At 39.2% G+C, this 26,480-nt stretch overlaps 2 protein-coding genes and 1 pseudogene across 7 annotated transcripts in view; 2 read left to right on the forward strand and 1 right to left on the reverse strand.

Moving 5' to 3' along the window:
• The window catches only part of ADAT2 (adenosine deaminase tRNA specific 2), a 54,495-nt gene extending 36,661 nt beyond the window's left edge, over positions 1 to 17,834 (reverse strand). For 3 of the 4 annotated variants that reach the window (XR_006202856.1, XM_042939979.1, XM_042939980.1), the window contains exon 1: positions 17,644 to 17,834. Coding sequence is in view for 2 of the 4 variants with exons in the window: in XM_042939979.1 (XP_042795913.1) it covers positions 17,644 to 17,742 (99 nt within the window). In the remaining 2 variants the exon portion in view is untranslated. Of the gene's footprint in view, positions 1 to 17,367; positions 17,434 to 17,643 lie in introns of those variants that run through there. The other variant, XM_042939981.1, reaches the window with a different exon arrangement.
• Positions 16,079 to 16,383, forward strand: LOC122219267 (annotated as a pseudogene).
• An 86-nt stretch (positions 17,835 to 17,920) lies between the features above and the next one.
• The window catches only part of PEX3 (peroxisomal biogenesis factor 3), a 34,326-nt gene continuing 25,766 nt past the window's right edge, over positions 17,921 to 26,480 (forward strand). For all 3 annotated transcript variants that reach the window (XR_006202855.1, XR_006202854.1, XM_042939978.1), the window contains exons 1-2: positions 17,921 to 18,216; positions 24,050 to 24,181. Coding sequence is in view for 1 of the 3 variants with exons in the window: in XM_042939978.1 (XP_042795912.1) it covers positions 18,144 to 18,216; positions 24,050 to 24,181 (205 nt within the window). In the remaining 2 variants the exon portion in view is untranslated. The remainder of the gene's footprint in view (positions 18,217 to 24,049; positions 24,182 to 26,480) is intronic.

Here is a 26,480-nt window from a genome sequence, read left to right on the forward strand (position 1 = left end):
CAATCAGGAGGAAATAGAAAGCTTGAACAGACCCATAACCAGCGAAGAAATTGAATCGGTTATCAAAAATCTCCCAACAAATAAGAGTCCAGGACCAGATGGCTTCCCAGGGGAGTTCTACCAGACATTTAAAGCAGAGATAATACCTATCCTTCTCAAGCTATTCCAAGAAATAGAAAGGGAAGGAAAACTTCCAGACTCATTCTATGAAGCCAGTATTACTTTGATTCCCAAACCAGACAGAGACCCAGTAAAAAAAGAGAACTACAGGCCAATATCCCTGATGAATATGGATGCAAAAATTCTTAATAAGATACTAGCAAATCGAATTCAACAGCATATAAAAAGAATTATTCACCATGATCAAGTGGGATTCATTCCTGGGATGCAGGGCTGGTTCAACATTCGCAAATCGATCAACGTGATACATCACATTAACAAAAAAAAAGAGAAGAACCATATGATCCTGTCAATCGATGCAGAAAAGGCCTTTGACAAAATCCAGCACCCTTTCTTAATAAAAACCCTTGAGAAAGTCGGGATAGAAGGAACATACTTAAAGATCATAAAGGCCATTTATGAAAAGCCCACAGCTAACATCATCCTCAACGGGGAAAAACTGAGAGCTTTTTCCCTGAGATCAGGAACACGACAGGGATGCCCACTGTCACCGCTGTTGTTTAACATAGTGCTGGAAGTTCTAGCATCAGCAATCAGACAACAAAAGGAAATCAAAGGCATCAAAATTGGCAAAGATGAAGTCAAGCTTTCGCTTTTTGCAGATGACATGATATTATACATGGAAAATCCGATAGACTCCACCAAAAGTCTGCTAGAACTGATACATGAATTCAGCAAAGTTGCAGGATACAAAATCAATGTGCAGAAATCAGTTGCATTCTTATACACTAACAATGAAGCAACAGAAAGACAAATGAAGAAACTGATCCCATTCACAATTGCACCAAGAAGCATAAAATACCTAGGAATAAATCTAACCAAAGATGTAAAAGATCTGTATGCTGAAAACTATAGAAAGCTTATGCAGGTAATTGAAGAAGATATAAAGAAATGGAAAGACATTCCCTGCTCATGGATTGGAAGAATAAATATTGTCAAAATGTCAATACTACCCAAAGCTATCTACACATTCAATGCAATCCCAATCAAAATTGCACCAGCATTCTTCTCGAAACTAGAACAAGCAATCCTAAAATTCATATGGAACCACAAAAGGCCCCGAATAGCCAAAGTAATTTTGAAGAAGAAGACCAAAGCAGGAGGCATCACAATCCCAGACTTTAGCCTCTACTACAAAGCTGTCATCATCAAGACAGCATGGTATTGGCATAAAAACAGACACATAGACCAATGGAATAGAATAGAAACCCCAGAACTAGACCCACAAACGTATGGCCAACTCATCTTTGACAAAGCAGGAAAGAATATCCAATGGAAAAAAGACAGTCTCTTTAACAAATGGTGCTGGGAGAACTGGACAGCAACATGCAGAAGGTTGAAACTAGACCACTTTCTCACACCATTCACAAAAATAAACTCAAAATGGATAAAGGACCTGAATGTGAGACAGGAAACCATCAAAACCTTAGAGGAGAAAGCAGGAAAAGACCTCTCTGACCTCAGCCGTAGCAATCTCTTACTCGGCACATCCCCAAAGGCAAGGGAATTAAAAGCAAAAGTGAATTACTGGGACCTTATGAAGATAAAAAGCTTCTGCACAGCAAAGGAAACAACCAACAAAACTAAAAGGCAACCAACGGAATGGGAAAAGATATTTGCAAATGACACATCGGACAAAGGGCTAGTATCCAAAATCTATAAAGAGCTCATCAAACTCCACACCCGAAAAACAAATAACCCAGTGAAGAAATGGGCAGAAAACATGAATAGACACTTCTCTAAAGAAGACATCCGGATGGCCAACAGGCACATGAAAAGATGTTCAACGTCGCTCCTTATCAGGGAAATACAAATCAAAACCACACTCAGATACCACCTCACGCCAGTCAGAGTGGCCAAAATGAAGAAATCAGGAGACTATAGATGCTGGAGAGGATGTGGAGAAACAGGAACCCTCTTGCACTGTTGGTGGGAATGCAAATTGGTGCAGCCGCTCTGGAAAGCAGTGTGGAGGTTCCTCAGAAAATTAAAAATAGACCTACCCTATGACCCAGCAATAGCACTGCTAGGAATTTATCCAAGGGATACAGGAGTACTGATGCATAGGGGCACCTGTACCCCAATGTTTATAGCGGCACTCTCAACAATAGCCAAATTATGGAAAGAGCCTAAATGTCCATCAACTGATGAATGGATAAAGAAATTGTGGTTTATATACACAATGGAATACTACGTGGCAATGAGAAAAAATGAAATATGGCCTTTTGTAGCAACATGGATGGAACTGGAGAGTGTGATGCTAAGTGAAATAAGCCATACAGAGAAAGACAGATACCATATGGTTTCACTCTTATGTGGATCCTGAGAAACATAACAGAAACCCATGGGGGAGGGGAAGGAAAAAAAAAAAAAAAAAAAGAGGTTAGAGTGGGAGAGAGCCAAAGCATAAGAGACTGTTAAAAACTGAGAACAAACTGAGGGTTGATGGGGGGTGGGAGGGAGGGCAGGGTGGGTGATGGGTATTGAGGAGGGCACCTTTTGGGATGAGCACTGGGTGTTGTATGGAAACCAATTTGACAGTAAATTTCATATATTAAAAAATAAAAAAAAATAAATAAATAAATCTCTTCTTTAGATTTAAAAAAAAAAAAAAGAAACGACCGGAGAACATCACCAGAAATTCCAATTTCACAAGCGTCATAATGGCAATAAATTCATATCTTTCAGTACTCACTCTAAACGTCAATGGGCTCAATGCTCCAATCAAAAGACATAGGGTAACAGAATGGATAAGACAACAAGATCCATTTATACACTGTTTACAAGAGACCCACTTTACCTAAAGACACCTTCAGATTGAAAATAAGGGGATGGAGAACCATCTATCATGCCAATCGTCAACAAAAGAAAACCAGAGTAGCCATACTTTTATCAGACAATCTAGACTTTAAAAATAAAGACTGTATCAAGGGATGCAGAAGGGCATTATATCATAATCAAGGGATCCATAGACCAAGAAGACCTAACAATTGTAAACATTTATGCACCAAATGTGGGAGAACCCAAATATACAAATCAATTAATGACAAACATAAAGAAACTCATCAACAGTAATACTATAATAGTAGGAGACTTCAACACCCCACTCACAGCAATGGACAGATCATCTAATCAAAAAATCAACAAGGAAACAATGGCTTTGAATGACACACTGGACCAGATGGACTTAACAGATATATTCACAACATTTCATGCTAAAGCAGCAGAATATACATTCTTCTCCAGTGCACATGGAACGTTCTCCAGAAAAGATCATATCATGGGACACAAATCAGCCCTAAGTTAAGTACAAAAAGATCGAGATCATACCGTGCATATTTTCAGACCACAACGCTATGAAACTCGAGATCAACCACAAGAAAAAATTTGGAAAGGTAACAAATACTTGGAGACTGAAGAACATTCTACTAAAGAATGAATGGGCTAACCAAGCAGTTAAAGAGGAAATTAAAATGTATAACGAAGTCAATGAAAATGATAACACCACAACCCAAAACCTCTGGGACGTAGCAAAGGCGGTCATAAGAGGAAAGTATATAGCAACCCAGGTTTTCCTAAAGAAGGAAGAAAGGTCTCAGATACACAACCTAACCTTACACCTTAAAGAGCTGGAAAAAGAACAGCAAATAAAACCCAAAAACAGCAGAAGACAGGAAATAATAAAGATTAGAACAGAAATTAATGCTATCGAAACCAAAAAAAAAACAAAAAAACAGTAGAACAGATCAATGAAACCAGAAGCTGGTTCTTTGAAAGAATTAACAAAATTGATAAACCACTAGCCAGTTTGATCAAAAAGAAAAAGGAAAGGACCCAAATAAATAAAATCGAGAATGAAAGAGGAGAGATCACAACCAACACAACAGAAATAAAAACAATAAGAGAATATTAAGAGCCATTATATACCAATAAAATGGTAATCTGGAAGAAATGGACAAATCCCTAGAAACATATACACTACCAAAGCTGAAACAGGTAGATATAGAAAATTTGAACAGACCCATAACCAGTAAGGAAATCAAACGAGTAATCTGCCAAAAAACAAGAGTCCAGGGCCAGATGGCTTTCCAGGGGAATTCTACCAAACATGTAAGGAAGAGTTCGCACCTATTCTCTTGAAACTGTTCCAAAAAATAGAAGTGGAAGGAAAATTTCCAAACTCTTTCTATGAAGCCAGCATTACCTTGATTCCAAAACCAGACAGAGACCCCACTAAAAAGGAGAACTACAGACCAATTTCCCTGATGAACATGGATGCAAATATCCTCAACAAGATATTAGTCAACCGGATCCAACAATACATTAAAAAAATTATTCACCATGACCAAGTGGGATTTATACCTGGGATGCAGTGCTGGTTTAATATCTGAAAAACAATTAACGCGATTCATCACATCAATAAAAGAAAGGACAAGAACCATATGATCCTCTCAATAGATGCAGAGAAAGCATTTGACAAAATACAGCATCCTTTTTTGATAAAAACCCCCAAGAAAGTAGGGATAGAAGGATCATACCTCGAGATCATAAAAGCCATATGTGAACAACCCAACACTAATATCATCCTCAATGGGGAAAAACTGAGAGCTTTCCCCCTAAGGTTAGGAACAAGACAGGGATGTCCACTCTCACCACTGTTATTCAACATAGTATTGGAAGTCTTAGCCTCTGCAATCAGACTACTCAAAGAAATAAAAGGCATCCAAATCGGCCAGGAGGAGGTCAAACCTTCACTCTTCGCAGATGACACAATACTCTATATGGAAAACCCAAAAGATTCCACAAAAAAACTGCTAGAACTGATCCATGAATTCACCAAAGTTGCAGGATATAAAATCAACACACAGAAATCGGTTTCATTCCTATACACCAACAATGAAGCGACAGAAAGAGAAATCAAGGAATCGATCCCATTTACAGTTGCACAAAAAACCATAAAATACCTAGGAATAAACCTAACCAAAGAGGTAGAAAATCTATACACTGAAAACTACAGAAAGTTTATGAAAGAAATTGAAGAAGATACAAAAAAAATGGAAAAACATTTCATGCTCGTGGATTGGAAGAACAAATATTGTTAAAATGTTGATACTACCCAAAGCAATCTACATATTCAACGCAATCCCTATCAAAGTAACACCAGCATTCTTCACAGAGCTAGAACAAATAATCCTAAATTTGTATGGAACCAGAAAAGACCCTAATAGCCAAAGCAATCTTGAAAAAGAAAACCAAAGCAGGAGACATCACAATCCCAGACCCCAAGCTATATTATAAAGCTGTAATCATCAAGACAGTATGGTACTGGCACAAGAACAGACACTCTGATCAATGGAACAGAATAGAGAACCCGGAAATGGACCCACGAATATATGGCCAACTAATCTTTGACAAAGCAGGAAAGAATATCCAATGGAATAAAGACAGTCTCTTCAGCAAGTGGTGCTGGGAAAACTGGCCAGCGACATGCAGAAGAATGAACCTGGACCACTTCCTTACACCAGACACAAAAATAAACTCAAAATGGATGAAAGACCTCAATGTAAGACAGAAAGCCATCAAAATCCTCGAGAAGAAAGCAGGCAAAAACCTCTTTCATCTTGGCTGCAGCAACTTCTTACTCAACACGTCTCCGGAGGCAAGGGAAACAAAAGCAAAAATGAACTACTGGGACCTCATCAAAATAAAAAGCTTCTGCACAGCGAAGGAAACAATCAGCAAAACTAAAAGGCAACCAACAGAATGGGAGAAGATATTTGCAAATGACATATCAGATCAAGGGTTAGTATCCAAAATCTATAAAGAACTTATCAAATCCAACACCCAAAAAAACAAATAATCCGTGAAGAAATGGGCAGAAGACATGAACAGACATATCTCCAAGGAAGACATACAGATGGCCAACTGACACATGAAAAAATGCCCCACATCACTCATCATCAGGAAAATACAAATCAAAACCACCATGAGATACCACCGCACATCTGTCAGAATGGCTAACTTTAACAACTCAGGCAACAACAAGTGTTGGTGAGGATGTGGAGAAAGAGGATCTCTTTTGCACTGTTGGTGGCAATGCAAGCTGGTGCAGCCACTCTGGAAAACAGTATGGAGGTTCCCCAAAAAACTAAAAATAGAACTACCCTATGACCCAGCAATTTCACTACTAGGCATTTATCCAAGGGATACAGGTGTGCTGTTTCGAAGGGGCACATGCACTCCCATGTTTATAGCAGCACTATCAACAATAGCCAAAGTATGGAAAGAGCCCAAATGTCCATCGATGGATGAATGATGAATGGATAAAGAAAATATGATAGATAGATACATATATATATATATATATATATATATATATATATATATATATATAATGGAGTATTACTTGGCCATCAAAAATAATGAAATCTTGCCATTTGCAACTACGTGGATGGAACTGCAGGGTATTATGCTAAGTGAATTTAGTCAGTCAGAGAAAGACAAAAATCATATGACTTCACTCGTATGAGGACTTTAAGAGACAAAACAGATGAACATAAGGGAAGGGAAACAAAAATAATATAAAAACAGGGAGGGGGACAAAACAGAACAGACTCATAAATATGGAGAACAAACTGAGGGTTGCTGGAGGGGTTGTGGGAGGGGAGATGGGCTAAATGGGTCAGGGGCATCAAGGAATCTAGTCCTGAAATCATTCTTTCACTATATGCTAACTAATTTGGATGCAAATTTTAAAAAATTAAAAATTAAAAAAAAGAATGTTCATAATAGCTTGATTCATAATACCCAAATCTCGAAACAGCACAGGTGTCCTTCAACAAAAGAATGGATAAACAAACTGTGCCGTAATAACACTATGGAATACTATTGAGCAATGAAAACAAAATGCTAGGGATATACACAACAACATGGGTGAATCTCAGATTCACTGAGTAAAAGAAGCTGAGTAAAAGAAGCATACATGCTGTCTGATTCCCTTCGGGTTTAGTACTAGAACAGACAAAACTAAACACCAGTGAGAGCAATTTCTGCACAGGAGGGCATGTGTAGACTGATTAGAAAGGGACACAAGGAACTTTCCCAGGGTGTTCAAAACTATCTTGAAAAGGGTGTGGGTTACATAGATGTTTGCATCAGTCAAAACAGAATAGACCATGCATTTAAGGCCTGTGCATTTTATTGTACATAAGGTACACCTCAATTGAAAAACATAAATTAGAAAAATAAGCTTAAGAATATTTCCACCACCACCACACTGGAAATGGCAAACCAATGGTTATATTCGCAAAGTCTGCCCCATCACAGGCTTTTTTTTTTTTTTTTCCTGTCACTGATTGAACCAGTTGGGGCCCAAGGCAGTTAAAGAGTACTTTTTTGGACAGAGAACAGAAGCAAGCAAGTCATATCTGAGTACTCCCTGATCCTGCCGCTGATAGAGAACAGAGGAAGAACACAACCCTTGAACCTAGAGTACAAGCATTTCCATGTACTGCAGTCAAGAAAATCCAAGTATGGCTGTTTCTAAAAAGGCATGGCATTTATTTTGGCAGGTCTGAAGACACCTTGGAAGACTAGATTACCAATTAAGTGTAGGTATTCACACACAGCATAAAGGATATGTGGTGCAAAGTTGAAGACATTGCTTTAAGACAGCAATGTTCTATCTCCTGCACTACCCCCCTATTCCGGCTCTGCTTAATTTAGAGTAGCAATAACTTCCCATCATAATGCCAATATGGGTTCCTTAGACACTTCAACCATGCTCAACTGACCCTTACCTTTTCATTGGGTCAATAAAGGTGAAAGGAGAGGCCCACGGGGGTAGGAAACTGTCCCTCTCCTTCCTCCTTCAGGGTGGTGGGATAGAGCCAGAGCCTGCATAGATGTAAGGGCACAGTGTTTGAAGCAGGAAGACTGCATTCTTCAGAACTGTGTCATGAACCACCCACGGGCTGGTTCTGTCTAGTTCTGTAACAATGGTTAAAGCATGCCCAGTTTATGCAAAGTTTTAAAGTCTGAAGAGTTCCAAGGTTTGGTGAATATATACAAATAAATATACAAATGCACCATTGGCTACCAGGGAAAGGAAAGCCAGGGGAGGACTGACAGCTAGGGAAGATGGAGATCCTGACTACCCATGCAGTTAAGGCAATCAGCACACAAAGAATGTTATTTAAAGTAAGATTGGGGGTAGGGGGCACCTCCGAGGCTCAGTTGGTTGAGCATCTGATTCTTGATTTTGGCTCAGGTCATGATCTCACGGTTCTCAGGGGTTCCCAGGATGGAGCCCCACATCTGGGCTCTGTGCTGACAATACAGAGTCTGTTTGGGATTCTCTCTCTTCCCCCTCTCTCCCCTCCCCCACTCACGCTCCCTCTCTCTCACAAACTAAATAATTAAACATTAAAAAAATAAATAAACATTTTTTTAAAAAGAAAAAATAAATAAGATTACAAGGCTCCTCGCTGGCTCAGTCAGAAGAACATTAGACTCTTGATCTCAGGGTCATGAGTTCAAGCCCGATGTCGAGTGCAGAGATTACTTAAAATAAAAACTTAAAAAAAAAAAAAAGGATTAAGAGTACACATAACCTCAGGTACACATGAGAGAGAAATCATTTAATCATCTAACAAACATTTGTTGAAGACCTTGATAGGGAAATTATTTTGGATTATTCAGGTGGCTGTAAATGCAATCACAAGTGTCCTTACAAGAATTAGGCAGAAAGATTTACACTGTTGGCTTTGAAGATGGACGGACAGACGAAGGGGCCATGAACCAAGCAAGGAATGTTGCTCCAAAAGCTGGAAAAGGTAAGAAACATATTCTTCTCTAGAGCCTCCAGAGGGCACAGAGCCCTGCTGACACATTGTGGTTTTAGCCCGATGAAATGAATTTAAAACCAACACCTGGCGTCCAGAACTCTAAGAGAATAAACTTGTGGTGTTTTAAGTTACCAAGTTTGCAGTACTTTGTTACAGAAGCCACAGGAAACTAATACACTCTGTTAAGAAGAAAAGACAGGCTAAAACTGGAAGAAAATATTTGCAAACCACATATCCAACAAAGGTCTATTATCAAGACTATATAAAGAACTCTCAAAGTTCAATGGTAAAAAAAAAGAAAAAAGAAAAAAGAAATTCAAACAAAATCCCACTAGAGAATGGGCAAAAATCATCAACAGACACTTCACCAAAGAGGGCATACAGATTGCAAATAAGCACATGAAAAGATACTCCTATCATTAGCCATTAGGGAGATGTAAATTATAACCACAATGAGTTATCACTACCCACCTATCAGGCTGGCTAAAATAAAAAGTAAAAACACCAAATGCTGGCAAGTCTGAGGAGGAACAGGATCACTTATAGACTGCTGGTAGGACTGTAAAATGGTACAGCCACTCTGGAAACTAGTTTGGCAGTTTCTTAAAAAGCAAAACCTGCAGCTAACATATGACCCCACAATGGCACTCTTAGGCATTCTCCCAAGTAACTGGAAGCACATATAGTCATATAGAGACACAAATGTTCACAGGAGTTTTATTCGTAATAGGCAAAAACTGAAAATGACCCAAATGTCCTTCAAAGGATGAACAGTGAAGCAAACGTGTGATATATCCATCCCATGGAATACTACACAGCAATATAAGGAATAAACTACTGATTCACTCAACCCTTGGATGGACCTCAAGGAAATCATGCTGAATGAAAACAACCAAACCCCAGAAGGTTACATAGTCACATATATAAATTCCTGAATGCAAAATCACGGTACAAAGAACAGATTGTGCCTGCCAGGGTTTAAGGGCTTGAGAGGGAATGGTGGTTATAGAGGGTAGCATGAGGGAGCCTAGTGGTGACTGAGCAGTTCTGGTGGCAGGGCAACAAAACGAAACTTGATATAATGTGCACAGAACTACACGTGTACACACAGAGCTGATGAAATCAGAATATGCTCTGCAGATTGCATCAATGTCGTTTTCCTTGTTTCAATATTGCACTCAAGGTATGTAAGATGTTATCACTGAGGAAAGCTGGGTGAAGGGTACATGAGCCTCCCTCCTATACTTTTTGCAACTGCCTGTGAATCTATACTTATTTCAAAAGGAGAAGTTAAAAAAGTAATAATAAAGGTGGAGTAAACTAGAAATAGCTTGTGATGGAGATTAAGAAGAAACGCCTAGTAAGACAGGAGGAAAACCAGGAGTGTCTGGTGTTAAGGAAGATTCCAGAAAAAAACGCACCAAGGACAAAGGTAGGTGACACAGAGGCAATTTTGGTGGAATGATGGAAATGGAAACCAGTGGCTTGAAGAGTGATCTATCTGTGGGTTAAATTTCTAGCTTCTAACTATTATAACAGACTGTTACATCTACATAACAAGTGTTCTGATTCTGAGCTTGCAAATGCTAAGAGCTTACAATTTGTTGAAACACTTACTTTGAACCAGAACTATTTTAAGCACTTTATAAGTATTAACACATTTAGTTCACAACTCAGAGACAGATTCAGTGAGCCTCTCCATGTTATAGATGAGTAAACAGAGACATGGGCTAATTAGGGAATTTGCTCATGTGAGAGCCTGGGACCAGGATCCAGGCGGTCTCTTCCATGCATTCATTTCTGCAACAAATATTTATGGAACACCTACCAGGTATCAGGTTTCTGGCCATTAAGCTTCAAATTTCTACTCTAGTCACCACCAATCAGTTACTTTATCACTTTTGGGGTTCCAAATAGGTCTAGTTCAAGGGATAGAAGGAGAAGGAACCCTTAAGAGAGTGAGACATAGAAAGTTTAAGGATAAAAAAACTGCAAGAGAATAAATGATGGAGGGGGCCGTGTGACCAAGATTTTCTGTAAAACTATCTTCTGAAGAATTCTATGTGTGGCCGTGTAGCTATTTCAAGCATGTAGAAGAGAGTTCGAGACCAAGTGGAGAAGAAGCAGTGGCAGAATACAGAGAGAACCTATGTTTCCCAACGGGGTTCCAAGTCCTGTTCACCTGGAAGGATGCCCGACCGCCACAGGAGTAGCTGCACAGAGCTGTCCTTCCCTCCACTCAGGCCTCCAGGTGACTGGGCTGTGCCTTTCATTCCTTCCTTCAGCGTTTCTTTTTCCTGTTCCAGCAAACTTACCTCCTTTACTCCATGTCCTACCTCTCAATGTTATCTTCCTATTTGCTTACAGTAATGTGTATTTTGTGAAAAGTCTCCAATTACTGTGCAAATGAGAGAGAAAAACATGAGTGGTGGGAGTATTTAAAAGGGGAAATCACGTTATTGATGAGGAATAGCCCAGCCCACCATAATGAGGGCGAGTAAGTGAGCAGTTGAGAAGGGTGGGTTAAGGAGAAGGTGGTGAGAATAACCCAAAAACCCCACAGAAATGAGTTTAGGTGAAATGTTTTTCGATAAAATACATATTTGCTTTGCTGTCAAGTTCAAAACAGACTTAATTCACATAATCTTCAATCCATCCCATCTCCTACTTTCGAACTCTCCCATCAACTCTTCTGTCAAGCCCAATCATTTCTTTACAAATTTGCTTTGTTACTTTTTACCTTGTCCTTTTAACATGCAAAAGTTTTTAATATTTATGTAATTAAAACACATCAATTTTTCTCTTCTGTTTTCTCCCTTTGGTGGTATAAAGAACCATCTTCATTCCGAGTCTTCCAGATTTTCTCCTAACAAACACCAACATTTATTTACCAGTGGCTCCTTTCTGGTTTTAGTCTTCTTATGCTATCTCTTCAATTAGACTTTTACATTTTAACTTACAAAGCACAGTAATAAGCTAACCAATCTTTGACAAAGCAGGAAAGAATATCCAATGGAATAAAGACAGTCTCTTCAGCGAGTGGTGCTGGGAAAACTGGCCAGCGACATGCAGAAGAATGAACCTGAACCACTTTCTTACACCAGACACAAAAATAAACTCAAAATGGATGAAAGACCTCAACGTAAGACAGGAAGCTATCAAAATCTTCGAGAAGAAAGCAGGTAAAGACCTCTTTGATCTTGGCCGCAGTAACTTCTTACTCAACACGTCTCCGGAGGCAAGGGAAACAAAAGCAAAAATGAACTACTGGGACCTCATCAAAATAAATAGCTTCTGCACAGCGAAGGAAACAATCAGCAAAACTAAAAGGCAACCTACAGAATGGGAGAAGATATTTGCAAACAACATATCAGATAAATGGTTTGTATCCAAGATCTATAAAGAACTTATCAAACTCAACACCCAAAAAACAAATAATCCAGTGAAGAAATGGGCAAAAGACATGAATAGACACTTCTCCAAAGAAGACATCCAGATGGCCAACTGACACATGAAAAAATGCTCAACATCACTCATCATCAGGGAAATACAAACCAAAACCACCATGAGATACCACCCCACACCTGTCCGAATGGCTAACATTAACAACTCAGGCAACAGATGTTGGCGAGGATGTGGAGAAAGAGGATCTCTTTTGCACTGCTGGTGGGAAGGCAAACTGGGGCAGCCACTCTGGAAAACAGTACAGAGGTTCCTCAAAAAACTAAAAGTAGAACTACCCTACGACCCAGCAATTGCACAACTAGGCATTTATCCAAGGGATACAGGTGTGCTGTTTCAAAGGGACACATGCACCCCCATGTTTATAGCAGCACTATCAACAATAGCCAAAGTATGGAAAGAGCCCGAATGTCCATCGATGGATGAATAGATAAAGAAGATGTGGTATATATACACAATGGAGTATTATTTGGCAACCAAAAAGAATGAAATCTTGCCATTTGCAACTACGTGGATGGAACTGGAGGGTATTATGCTAAGTGAAATTAGTCAGTCAGAGAAAGACAAATATACAACTTCACTCATATGAGGTCTTCAAGACACAGAACAGATGAACATAAGGGAAGGGAAACAAAAATTATATAAAAACAGGGAAGGGGACAAAACATAAGAGACTTAAATATGGAGAACAAACAGAGGGTTACTGGAGGGGTTGTGGGAGGGGGGTTGGGCTGAATGGGTAAGGGGCATTAAGGAATCTACTCCTGAAATCATTGTTGCACTATATGCTAACTAATTTGGATGTAAATTTAAAAAATAAAATTTTTAAAAAGTAAATAAAAAATAAATAAACAAAAGCATAGTATTGAATTTCTTTAAAATGACCCAAATCTTTGGGATGCCTGGGTGGCTCAGTTAGTCTGGAGCCTGCTTGGGATCTTCTCTCTCTCTCCCTCTGCCCCTGACCCCCACTTGTGCTCTCTGTCTAAAAACACACACACACACACACAAAAAAAAGCAAAACAAAAAAACATATCTTTACCATGTTAACTAATTATTTGTGTGTGTTCTCCTTTAGTCTTTGTTTATTTGATGAAAAAAAAAGCTTTTATTTATTGAGGATAATATGTCAGGGCTTTACAAACATGATCTCTTTTAATCTACACAACTCTGTGAGCTAGATACTATATACCCATTTTATAGAAGAGGCCTCTGTGGCTGAAAGGATAAGAACCTGTCAAAGTTAGTTGGCTGTCAGTAGCCACTCTGGGGTTTGAACATATGCCTATCCAAACTTTAAACATACCCATATAATATAAAATAATTTGTATTTCTGTTTGCCTAATGTTGAATATCACATGTAGCTGTGATAGTTAATGTCATGTTTGTACCTAGTATTCATAATCGTTTCAATAACAGCACATTATTCAACACAGTCATATACCACAATTTAACCATTTCCCTTCATTGGAAGTTTTAAATGCTTCCTAGTCTTCCCTATTACATAGAACCCTGAAATGACAAGGATTGCTTTTATGCTTCCAAACTATTTCCTTAAGATAAATGCCACACAACTGTATTACAAGGTCAAATGATATGAACATTTATTTTTTGAGGCTGCTAATTACATTATGCCAGCTTGCCTTCCAAAAATGTTGTAATGATTAGACTGGTAGGGTTGTATTGATTTTTGTACAAACTCACTAATTTTAGATGACATTTTTTAAAAAATACATTTTTAAGCTCTCTCAAAACCATTTTCCCTTCTTTTATAACCCAGGCTTATGTTGGTATATTAAAATCACAAACTAGGATAGAAATTTCCTAGTGCAAACACTTTATTTTAAACATGAAGAGAGTAAGACCAAGATCGTCAGAGCCAGACATTCTAGCTATCTGTATTGGCCATATAAATATGTCTACTCTGTACAAAAGTATGCAAATGCTAGTATCCTACCTATTACATGAATACGGCATATTGCACTTTCAAATTCCTCAGAGCTTAACAGATTTGGCCCTAGATACGTTTCTGGTTTCATCTTAAACGCTTCTCATAAGTACGTAGTGTACTTTGAATCACCTTATCTTCGAAGTGATTTAAGATTTGAAGTTTCCGTAGTGGGGAGGGGATGATTGGACAAAGAACAAGATTTATGACAAGCACTTCTTCCCCTTTGTTTAAGGCCTGCAAGAACACGTACCGGCCCAAACCACAAGGGCCTCCTTGACCCTGTGTAGGAATAGGTAAACTAGGCAATCCCATCCCCAAGTGCTTATAATCCAATTAAGAGACAAAAATGTCAAGGCCAGAGAGATCTTGGAAACTATTTGGATCCATCTCCTTCTATAGAGTAGGAAGGGAAACCCCAGGGGGAGGCAGCAAAAGGTAGTAAAAGGACTTAAGTGTTTAGGCCAGAAGTCTAGAGAATAGTGCAGAGGTATGTGAATGAAATGTCCCAATATATTATGAACAAACGACACTTAAAGGTTAAAGGAAAATAAAGACCCAAAAAATGAAAGGATGAAAAAAAAAAAAAAAAAAACCAACACAGCTCGGATACAGGAGTGGGAATGCTCAATGACTTATTAAAGTCTGCTGTTTCTGAAAACCTCCATTCAGTCCTCTATGGTAGCATCTCAGAAAATCTCCAGACATAAATAGTTTGAAGAGAGCTCAGGAAGCAAATGAAAGTAGACAAAAGGGCCCGCAAATTCTGACTTCCTAGCATTCAGGCATCGTCTGCCCTCCAGAGCTCTCACCTACGGAAGGGTGAGAGCTTAGTTTAAGATATTTTAGCTTCCTGTGTATATATTATCATCCTCCCCCATAAGAAGCTGCCTAAGATATTATTGAAATGATTTGGGGAAGAGTGAAATTTTGATATTGTGAGAAGTAAAGGAGATGGTTCATTTTCAGAAATACTAAATGAAAGCTGGGCTGTCCAGTTAACCTAATAGGTCTACAACCTACTGGAAATATGTGCAACCCTCACCCCCACCCCCACCCCCCTACAATGGAGTCCCAAACCCTTAGACACTTCGCTTCCTGGTTCTTCTTCCGCTCTCTGTCTGGTGGACTTATTTTCACAGGTTTTGCAATGAACATGTGCCATAGAATAAAGGGAGGAGGGAATGAAAGTCTCTGCCTCACTGCAGGGAATAGGTTTGTCCCAATCAGACTACCTTTTGCCTTACATGGGCATAGGCAACCTCCGGGAAAGGCTGTAACCTCTGTAGTACTCAGCCAATGAGAAATCAGGGGAGGGACCTGTGTGCTAGGAGATAAATTGCCTGCTGTGACCGTCACCAATGTGCCTGTTCATCAGACACCCACGCTTGGTTGATTAAAGCCTTGCTTCACTGTGCTCCGAGTCTTGGCCTCTTTCCTTTGATCAGGTCAGTGGGCTTATTTCTCATAGATGTCAAGCGAAAACTCCTTGTCTCCAACTTAGAGTAATTAGTAACATAAAAGAAGTTCAGGACAAACATCCATATTACAAGTTACAAATTAATTTTTAAATGTGTATGTGAACAATAATCAAAGTATCAGAATGCTATGTATCTTGTAAGTTTAATGGAGGAAATAAATCATGAAATGTGTTCAAAGAATAGGTCCTAAAATCAAGTCAGTGGATCAGGACCAGCAGTACCACATCAGCCAATTTGTGGATGTGGATGTGACATGGAAATGCTCTACCAGCAAGGGCATCATCTGGGCCAAGAGGACCATGTGCCCATCCAGATGAACCTGGCTGAGGTTGACCAGGTGACAAGTAGGTTCAACAACCAGTTTAAAACCTACACTATCTGTGGACCAGTTAACAGGATGGGGGAGTCAGATGACTCCATCCTCCTACTAGCCAAGGCCAACAGCATCGTTTCAGAGAACTTCTGACTGGAGAGGCTCACAGATGGAACATTTGTCATAAATAGCAACCCCCGCAAAAAAAAAAAAAAAAAAAAAACTCAATGAAATTGAAGTACCAGGAAAACTGTACATAGGAAGGTTAAATACTGTTCTGTGAAACTTTTATTTCAGTTATAGTTATGTGTGAGTTTATTGCGTTGTAATATAAAGTAGACTTTTTTTATTGTGAGTCACTTCCAAAAAAGTATGAGAAACAAGTTTAAAAGAACATTATGTAAGTAACAGAAACAAATGGAGAGATGCTGTAATACATCATGGCTTAGAGAAAAATATTTGGTTGTAATAGAGAATGAATGCAGGGGTAATAGTATGAGTAGAGAACAAAGAATGTACCAAAATCAGCTGCAGTACTAAATTTCCAATGCCAAGCATAGTGTACTCAATAAACATGTATGGAGTGAATTAATAATTATGGAACTAATTAACTATTGGAGACCAGAAGCCACTAAGGATAGGAATATGAAAAAAAAAAAAAAAAGAATATAATCAAAAGCATGTATGAAAAAAGATTTTACAGCAGCCTTAGAGAAATGTAAAACTCAAGGGCATTTTACACATGTATATGTGTGCACGTGCATATATTTATATACATATACGTATATAAGCCAACACACACTTTTATCCCTATTAAAGAGCTCACTGGTCCTCGTAAGTATGGGTAAAGCTTAGATTATACACAAATCTGATTAGAGCTCTTCTTAATCAGCAGTCCTGAACGGAGCGAGAGAGGGAAGTGAAAAAAAAAACAGGGCAGTAGCATGGAAGGATGAATGAATGAATGGTAGATCTGACTGTACAGGGACTTGTTTTTACCCTGCTCTCTATCAGACACATCCTCAGGGTCCTTTCTCCTACTAGACAGGTTCAAGAGGTCATAAATACACAATAATGTAACTTTCCGGATTTGCGAGTGTGTCTTCGGGGAAAGAAGGGGACGCAGCACGTACATACCAGCAGCAGCTGAATGGGGGTGTTTGGTTCATACTTGATACCAGTGAAAAAAGAAATGATTTTTGTATTTCCTCTCCTCCTTCCCCCACAGCACTGTGCGAATGGACTAAAGAAAACTTCAGGGGAGTAAAGCCAGCAGTTCACCCAGAAATGTGACCGCCATCGAGATTATGGTGACGAGAAAGCACACGCAGGACGTTTGCTTAAATGCCCGGGTCGGGAAGAGGGACCAAAGAAAAGTTCCCACCCACGGCACGCACCGCCTGGGCTCCTCACCATTTGCATCGCTTCCTCCATCCACTTTTCGGTTTCCTCCGCCGTCACCGAGCACCCGGCGCCGCCAGTAGCCGGCGTGGAGGCCGCTTTTGCCTCCATCCTGCACCCGGGCCGTGGCGCTCAGCGCCCGAGGCTGAAGCAACAGCAGCGGAGCGCCGGCAACGGAACGCGGCGGACGCGAGCCGCGGTTTCCAGGGAAGTCGAACGGCGATGCACTCGGGAGCGAATTCTAGACGGACCCGGGGGGCCCGGACCAGTGAGCGGCGACGGCGGCGCGGCGGCAGCAGCAGAAAGCGCAGCTGCTCGCCTGTAGTCCACGCCCCCTCCCCGCCCCGGTGACAGTCTCTGCGGAAAGTCGCGTTTGTGATTTCTGGAGAGCACCGAGCGGGACTACGGAGGTGCTGCCTGGTCGTTGGGGCCAAGTGACGAGGAAACGCTTTCCTGGCGAACAGCCCCTCCCCACCCCCGCCGCCCTTAGCCCGCACCTTCAGGGTCTGAAGATGCTGAGCTCTATGTGGAATTTTCTAAAACGTCACAAAAAGAAATGCATCTTCCTGGGCACAGTGCTCGGAGGTGGGTGACAGCGTCCTCGGAAAGGGACATTGGGAGAAGGGGGCGGAAGAGAGGTGACTGTCTTGGAAAATAGAGGCCGGGCGACCATAGTCCCGGATATGTGGAGGGGCTTTCGCTCGCCGGTCGGACGGGGCGCTGGGTGACGAACCCGTAAGGGTCTTCCCGTCTCTGCGGTTGTGGGATTTGTATCTTTTGTCCTGAAGCTGCCCCTTACTCTGTTTCTCTCCTCCCCTTTCTTCTCGCGGACCTTGGGAGAACCCACCACAATTAAGTTTCTGTTTCAAGATAATCATTCTCTTACCGACACATATTTCAAATTGTTTTCCTGGGAGATTCTTCGTTTCTCTTTGGCACTCTCCGTATTTTATTTGGCTTTCATCCTTCGCAGAAGTTTCATAATGTTCTAGGAGAGTTACCTAAAGCCTGCCCTTCCAGCGTTGTTTAAAGTTAGGGGCGCCTGGGCGGCTTAGTGAGTGAGCCTGGAGCCTGCTTGGGATTCTCCCTCTCTCTCTCCGTCTATCCCCCCTCCTCCTCCCTTCCTCTGCCCCTCTCCCCAGCTCGCTTGCGCGGGCTCTCTCTCTGTCTCAATAAAAAAAAAAAAATTAATTTGAATTTTTGAAAACTGCACAGTTATTCTAAATGACTGGGAGGTATATACTAGACAAACACAAATCAGTGTTTTAGTTCTGTTTCTGCTTCTTTAGAATACAAATTATGCAGTAGGAAATGTTTGAGAGATGTTGTGCCGTCTTCCTGGGGATCTTCAAGGTTGGGATCAGTGCCCATCCAGCTGGTGTAACTGAGTTGCACAGGCTGAGAGGCGATTTGGAAACAAGGAAGATAATCCTGAGAGCCTTTTGCCCCATAGGACAGTCATGCCATAATATGCAGGGACTTGAAGGAGAGAATAAAAAGCCATGTGAGATATAGGAGAAGGAAGCATAGGAATGTTAAGAGGGAATTTTTAGAATTTGACTTTTTGAGCAATTATCACTAACTACATGCTTCGGTTACAGAAGTACTTAAAAACAAGAACAGCAGTTTTCCAAACAATTTGATTGCCTCTCTCTTACTATTAGATTATATTCTATTGCCCCCAAACAATGTGAAATTAACAATACTTTTAACATCAATAACTCAGATCCGTTGATTCTTGAAAGCTTGAAATCAGCTTGTTGATGGTGAGGAGAGTCTTTTCCTGATCTCTGAGGTGTATCACAAATCACTAAGTTTTTAGGTAAACTTTTACAGCATTCTTTGAGAAATCCTTTACCAATAAGGTATATTTTCCAGTATCTTCAGCCATTAACATCTAATGTACAGAGCTCCCTCAACTTACAATGGGGTTATGACCCAATAAACTCATCGTAAGTCAAAAGTACATTTAATACAACTAACCTACCAAACATCATAGCTTAGCCTAGTCTATCTGAAGAACACTTAACTTTAGGTGACAGTTGGGCAAAAGCCTGTTTTATAATGAAGTGTCAATACCTCATGTAACTTATTGAATACTGTACTGAAAGTGAAAAACAGAATGGTTGAATGAGTTCTGAATGATCGTAAGAGTTGTTTACTCTCAGTGATGGAATGGCTGACTGGGAGTGGGGCTCACTGCCACCCAGCATCACCAGAGAATATTGTACCACATATTTGCTAGCCCAGGAAAAGATCAAAATTCAAAGTATGGATTCTACTGAATGCGTATTACTTTTGTATCATCACGAAGTTGAAATTTTCATAATTCAGGGACTGTATATTTCTCTTATGCCAAGACTACTAAATCTATCTTATTTGTAGAAGTTAAAGACATATGTATGATGGAAGAACTATAAATAAAATATTTTTTGGCACTACTGAAGGAAGGAAAATAATCTCTCTTTAGCAATCTCAGAATAGCGTACCCCTTCAGATTTATGGAATAACCTAATGGTAGATTAGATGTAATGGAACAAGGAGCAAAAGAGTATACTTAAGAGATAGTTATAAATTTTTTGAAAAATCTATTGAGAGCTTTATAATTACAGATTAAGAGGAATGAGAAGGGGTGGGGGAAGTCCACAGGGATAGAAAGAGAAAATAATCCTAGTGTTTTGTATCTTCAAGGGAAAGGTTCTACAACATGTTACATTTCAGTTAACATAAGACATAGTTATCAAGCGCCTGTAGTGTTGAAGGTGATATGATTAGAAATACAAGAGTTACAGATTTTTAATAGTAATAGCTACCATTTGTTGGGTGCCCAGTGGGCACTGTGCTAAGCTCTTCTAGTCAGTGGGCATGACGAGTAGTTATTTTTTTTAAGCTTCTTTGTTTCGAGAGGGAGAGAAAGAGAGAGTAAGCTTGAATGGGAGAAGGGCAGAGAGAGGGAGAGGGAGAGGGAGAGAGAGAGAGAGAGAGAGAGAGAGAATCCCAAGCAGGATCCACGTTGTCAGCATGGAGCCCAACTCCAGATGAGATCATGACCTGAGCAGAAATCAAGAGTCAGACACTTAACTGACTAAGCCACCCAGGCACCCCAAAACTGAATTTATGATGTGGGAAGACTAGAAGATACTTTGCTTTACCAGGAGTGTTCTGAAAGGAAACCTCAAAACATTTATATTTAGTTTTGAGGTATTTCATGAATGTTTTCATTATTCATAAATAAAACCATAGCACAGAAGAAATTTTTAAAGCACCTTATAAACCCAGTCTTTCATTTTATGGATGAAAAAATCTAGACACAGAGAGAGGAAGAGTCTTGCTCAAAATTACCTGCCTAGTTGGTGCCACAACCATCAATACCTACTGTCTTCAGGTCAGATTCAGGCAGCCAATCGAGTATATAGATGATCCTGAGCCCCATATTTTAGCTAATGAATTCTCTGTCTTCATTTTTATTTTCCTAGGGAAAAAAAAATCAGAATATGTTAATTTTAGGAATGAGACCCTGGCTAAATTTCACCATTTATGGGAACTGACTTCAATGCTAACTCAAAATAATAATAATAATAGGGTAACAAATATCCTAATTCTATGTATTCGTTTGCTGGTGTTGCCATAACTAAGTACGACAAACTGAGTGGCTTAAGCAACAGAAATGTATTGTCTCGTAGTTCTGGAGGCCAGAAACCCAAGATCAATGTGTTGGCAGGATTTGTTTCTTCTGAGAGTCATAAGAGAAGGATCTTTTGCAGACCCTTCTCCTTGGTTTGTAGATGGTCATCTCCTCTGTGTCTTTACATCATCTTCCTTCAACACATGTCTGTGTCCAAGTTTCCTCTTTTCAGAATACCAGTCGAGTTCGATTAGAGCCCACCCTAATGACCTTCTTTTAACTTGATTACCTCTATAAAGACCTTATCTCCAAATAAGGTCATATTCTGAAGTAAGGGGACTTCAACATATGAATTGGGAAGGATAGGTGTGATACAGTTCAATCCACAACAATTCATGTTCTTTTAGCTTTCGTTAGAATATACTACACTTACCAAACAAACGTGGTAAGTAGTTCCTGAAAAATTTTTATCAGATACTGTTGAGAATCTAATGAAAGCAGTGTACCTTTTCTCCCAGAAAAACACATATGCTAGTCATTTACTGTTATTCCAGAAAATTCTTAGCTACACAGAGGGCATCATTGCAGTGTTTCATTTTACATCATTACTATTATTTGAGAAATAATAGTAATTTTACACATAACTTTAAGCAATCTGTTGTGCAAATAAAATACAATTCATTGAGAATTAGTTGTTACGTAAGAATTGCCTGTCAAAGAGTTAGTGAAGCATAAGCCAGTTTCTTCATTCTGTTGGTATTATGGCACTATCATCAGTTTATTGAGAAAGGATTACAAGAAAAGTAGTTATGAAGCCACTTATGACATTTATTTGCTCTTTAAACATAATTACAATACATTTATTTGCATACAAACATAACAGTCATACTTTATTTCTCATTATTTGCAGGACATACTTTTTACTGAACTATTATTTTTTAGAATATATATGTTAGGGGCGCCTGGGTGGCTCGGTCGGTTGAGTGTCCGACTTCGGCTCAGGTCATGATCTCACAGTTCGTGAGTTCGAGCCCCGCATCGGGCTCTGTGCTGACAGCTTGGAGCCTGGAGCCTGTTTCAGATTCTGTGTCTCGCTCTCTCTGTGACCCTCCCCCATTCATGCTCTGTCTCTCTCTGTCTCAAAAATAAATAAAAACGTTTAGAATATATATGTTATCAGTTTATCTATAATGCTTATATTAGTGAAAATATTTCAGGCTATGTGCTTGCTTTGCAGTTCTTAAAGGGCTGCCTTATCCCCACTTGTGACAAATAGACCAAATCCAATGATTTAGGTCTTGCAAAGTTCTTAGGTTCTTTTTGGCAGATATTGGGGGCCACAGACAGTTGGAGATAGGTGAGGATTAGTTACTCCCTTACAAATTTGTTGCCAGGTTATAATGAAACAAGTTCTAACACACATAAAAGCAATCTATTAGCCAGGATAAATAAAACAGTATCCTAACTACGTTTTATGAGCTTATTGAAGTTCGTGTCCTCTTTCGGTACCGCAACAGAACCGCGCATGAAAGATTAGCCTGAAGCAAATGCAGCAGTATTCCAGTGGTAGGATTCTGTTGGCCATTTGGTTAGCAACTTTGACATTTGGTTAACTCCTTTCACTAAGAAGAATCCACTTAACTAGCAGTTGAGGTTTCAAGGCTAAACCATTCCTAGGGAAGAAGGACTTGGCTAGATTCCTTATATTCTTGCTCAAGTGAGTATTACTAAAATAGTTTTAGCTAATCCAGTATCTTAAACACCACTGATTTAATCTATGAAAATCCATTTGATATTCATTATGCTAGATAAAAGTTAGGTGAAGTACTTAAACCTTGGAGTGTGGCTTTTGGTCAAATGCTAACTAACCACTCTGGAGTGTTCACATTCACAGTTAGGACAATTGACTGCCCCTGGGGCATAGAATAAAATGTGCACATTTGTATCATACTGTCTGTGTTGAAATGTGCTCAGCAAAATTATAGACCTCATGATCCCACCTATATTTTTATGCTGTAGTGTTGTAATTTAGGAATTTCTGTATCTTCCATCTCTCTTTTCCACTGAAGTTACTATTTCTAGATGTCTGCCTGACAACCTACCTTTCTTGAATTCTTTAAAATTTTTATCTATAAATAAATACATAAATATTTTATCTTAAGTTTAAAAAAAATATGTTGACTGAAGAAAATATGGAAAATACCAAGAAGCAAATAGAAGAAAGAGATCAGCTGCTATCCCACTATTCAATAATGATCATTGTTTATTATATGTTAAAACCCATCTGTTTTTCTATGTATCTACTTATGTTAAAAAGGGAAACATCCAGGATCTTATTTTATAAATCTAGCAATATAATATGAATATTTCCTTGGATTATTAACTATTTTAGCAATGTGGTTTTTAATGGCTACCTAAGATTTCATAAGACTATTGTATGTATAGACTATAATCTATTTAAACAATCCCCTGTTGCTGGACACTTAAAATATCTCCAGTTGACTATTAAAGGCACTGCTAGACTTTGTACATTTAATTTGTTTCTGTTTCTTCAGGCCTAGTCCTTATTGGCCATCCGTCCATCATTGGCTGTTAAATGTCAGTCTCCTTTTCCTTCTATTTAGGTCACAATTCTTACACAAGTTTTTTAACTTAGGTTTTTAAACGTTACGATTTTTAGCTTTTCATTGCTATAACCCTTATAGCAATGAAGCAGGTTTAAAATACTATTTGGAATTTTTAACAGTCTAATTAGATTAATATACTTGCTTGTTTTAAAAAAAATAATTTTAGGAGTATATATCCTGGGAAAATATGGACAGAAGAAAATCAGAGAAATACAAGAAAGAGAGGCTGCAGAATACATTGCTCAAGCACGACGACAGTATCATTTTGAAAGTAACCAGAGGACTTGCAATATGACCGGTAAGGCAAAGAGAAACATTTCTACATGTGTAAAGTTCCTTGATGATTTATACTAATTTGCATACCTCTAGGACCAAAGTTAGAGGAAAAGGCAAAAGAAGAACGATAAGTCTAGCAAATATTTATATGATTTAACTGCAATACATCATTTAACGTGGATTTTAAAAATCAATATAAATGAATACAATATACAGTAAAGGTTCATTGATTTCACTTATTTTTTCATCAAATACTTGAGGTACCCAGTACTGGGAAAACAAAAGGTGAACAATAAAAAACAAAAAAAAAATCCCTGACCTTTAGAATTTATATGCTAGTGAGAGTAACAAACGATAATAAAACAAATAAGTAACTTCAGGTAGTGATAGCTCCTATAAGGAGAATAAAGCTGTGTGAGAGGTGGGGATTTAAGAAATGGCAATCAGGAGAGTCAGGCCTCCTTGAGAACTAAATGATACAGTGGAGGGAGCAAAATGCTATGGTGGCAAATGAGTTTGGCACATTCAAGAAATAGCAAAAGGGCTAAGTAGCTAGAGCGGAATGAGCAGTGGGAAGTAAGTCTACAAGGATAGGCCTGATTTCATGGGGCCTCCTATGCTGTAGTAAAGAGTCCTAAGTGTGTTAAATGCACAGTAGGCAACTACAGACCCGTGAGTGTAGCACAGTAGTATATACTACTCAACATGAATTAATGGTAATAATTTAACCCGGAAGCCTACTGGGAGAATGCTGTAACACAGTCAACTGCCCACATTTGAAGAGAACAAGTGTTCTAACTGGCATAACCCTTCAAGAATTAGTTCTCAAATCCATGTCAAACCTCTTTCTTTCTTTTTGTTTTTTTTTAATGTTTTGAGAGAGAGAGAGAGACAGAGCAAGAGCAGGGGATGGGCAGAGAGAGAGAGAGGGAAACATGGAATCTGAGGCAGGCTCCAGGCTCTGAGTTGTCAGCACAGAGCCCGATGCAGGGCTCAAACCCACAAACCGCGAGATCATGACCTGAACCGAAGTCAGACGCTCAACCAACTGAGCCACCCAGGTGCTCCCCTCTTTCTTTTTTATTGGTTAAAACTTTTTCTCTAACACTTCTTTCAAGAACAGCTAATTTAGAAAGAATTTATAAAGGTAGATTCTCTTTATTTAGTTTTGAAAGTAAAATTTTTTTCCTGCGTTTAAAGGTTATTTTTAGTATAATGCTAATACTTCATTCTATAAAGCAAACAGTAATCATAAACACTGTGTGTGATGACAACTCGGATAAAGCACAATGAGTCCGGTTGCCAGTTTTTCCTTGTGATGTCTGTGTCTTTGGGCAACTCTAAATCTCCGTTCTCTTTTCTGTAAAATAATCATCATAAAACCCACTTCATAAATGTTTTGTAGAATGTGATGAAATAATGCATGTAAGGTGCTTGGTGCTTAATAAATACTCTGTAAATAAAATAACTTTTTAAAAATTACATAATTCTTTAAATTGAATAAGGTAGTCTGGAGTCTCAAAATATATTTCAATTTGACATGGACCCTTGTGTCTGTTTGGGTCCTCTGGGAAACAGATGCTAACATGGGATTAGCTATCAAGAGATATATTAGGGGAAACAGCTGTGAAGGATAAAGGAGTGAGAGCAGAAGGAGGCAAGGAAAGCCTTTAGACCATAGTGCAGGTCTTTCATGTGAATGGAAGGGAGAAGGAAGATTGGGTAAAAAAGTCTCAAGTCTACAGCACAGTTTCAAGAAAGTTTTAGCAGGCCAGTGGGAAGTCCTTAAGCCCAAGTTCCCTGGTAGACAAGACCTACAGGAATGGATCTGTGTTAGTATCTCCATGGAGCACTCTCATTGTCTGGGAGTGGTGCGGATCTGGTAATGGACCCAAGAGGGGTGGCAGCAGGGGCTGCCAGCCCACCACGCTCCTCCTAGCAGATTTGGATTTGGTGGCACATTTCCATGATCATCACAACCCTCAGATGAATAAATAGCTGCTTAGGTAATTAAAAATAGAATAGGATAGGAGCCAAATATAGGTCCACTGAAAAACTTTCCAAATTAGCTTTCTGGTGTGCATTGATAATGGGGTTGCAAATCATATGATTAAGTTTTTATCCTTCTGAATAATATGTAATGGGTATACTAGAAAAATTTAGTACTTTCAGGTAAATATAGCTGGGTTTTTTTTACCCAAAAAGTTGGCCCCAACTTGACAGATAGCATCTAATGAAATGCTTCTCTGTGTTCTGCCCAGTGGCTTTATCTTCATGATTTTACTAAAGATTTAGGAGAGATGCTTATGAAATTTATACAT

This window comes from Panthera leo, chromosome B2, assembly GCF_018350215.1.
Source record: "Panthera leo isolate Ple1 chromosome B2, P.leo_Ple1_pat1.1, whole genome shotgun sequence".
Lineage (NCBI taxonomy): Eukaryota > Metazoa > Chordata > Mammalia > Carnivora > Felidae > Panthera > Panthera leo.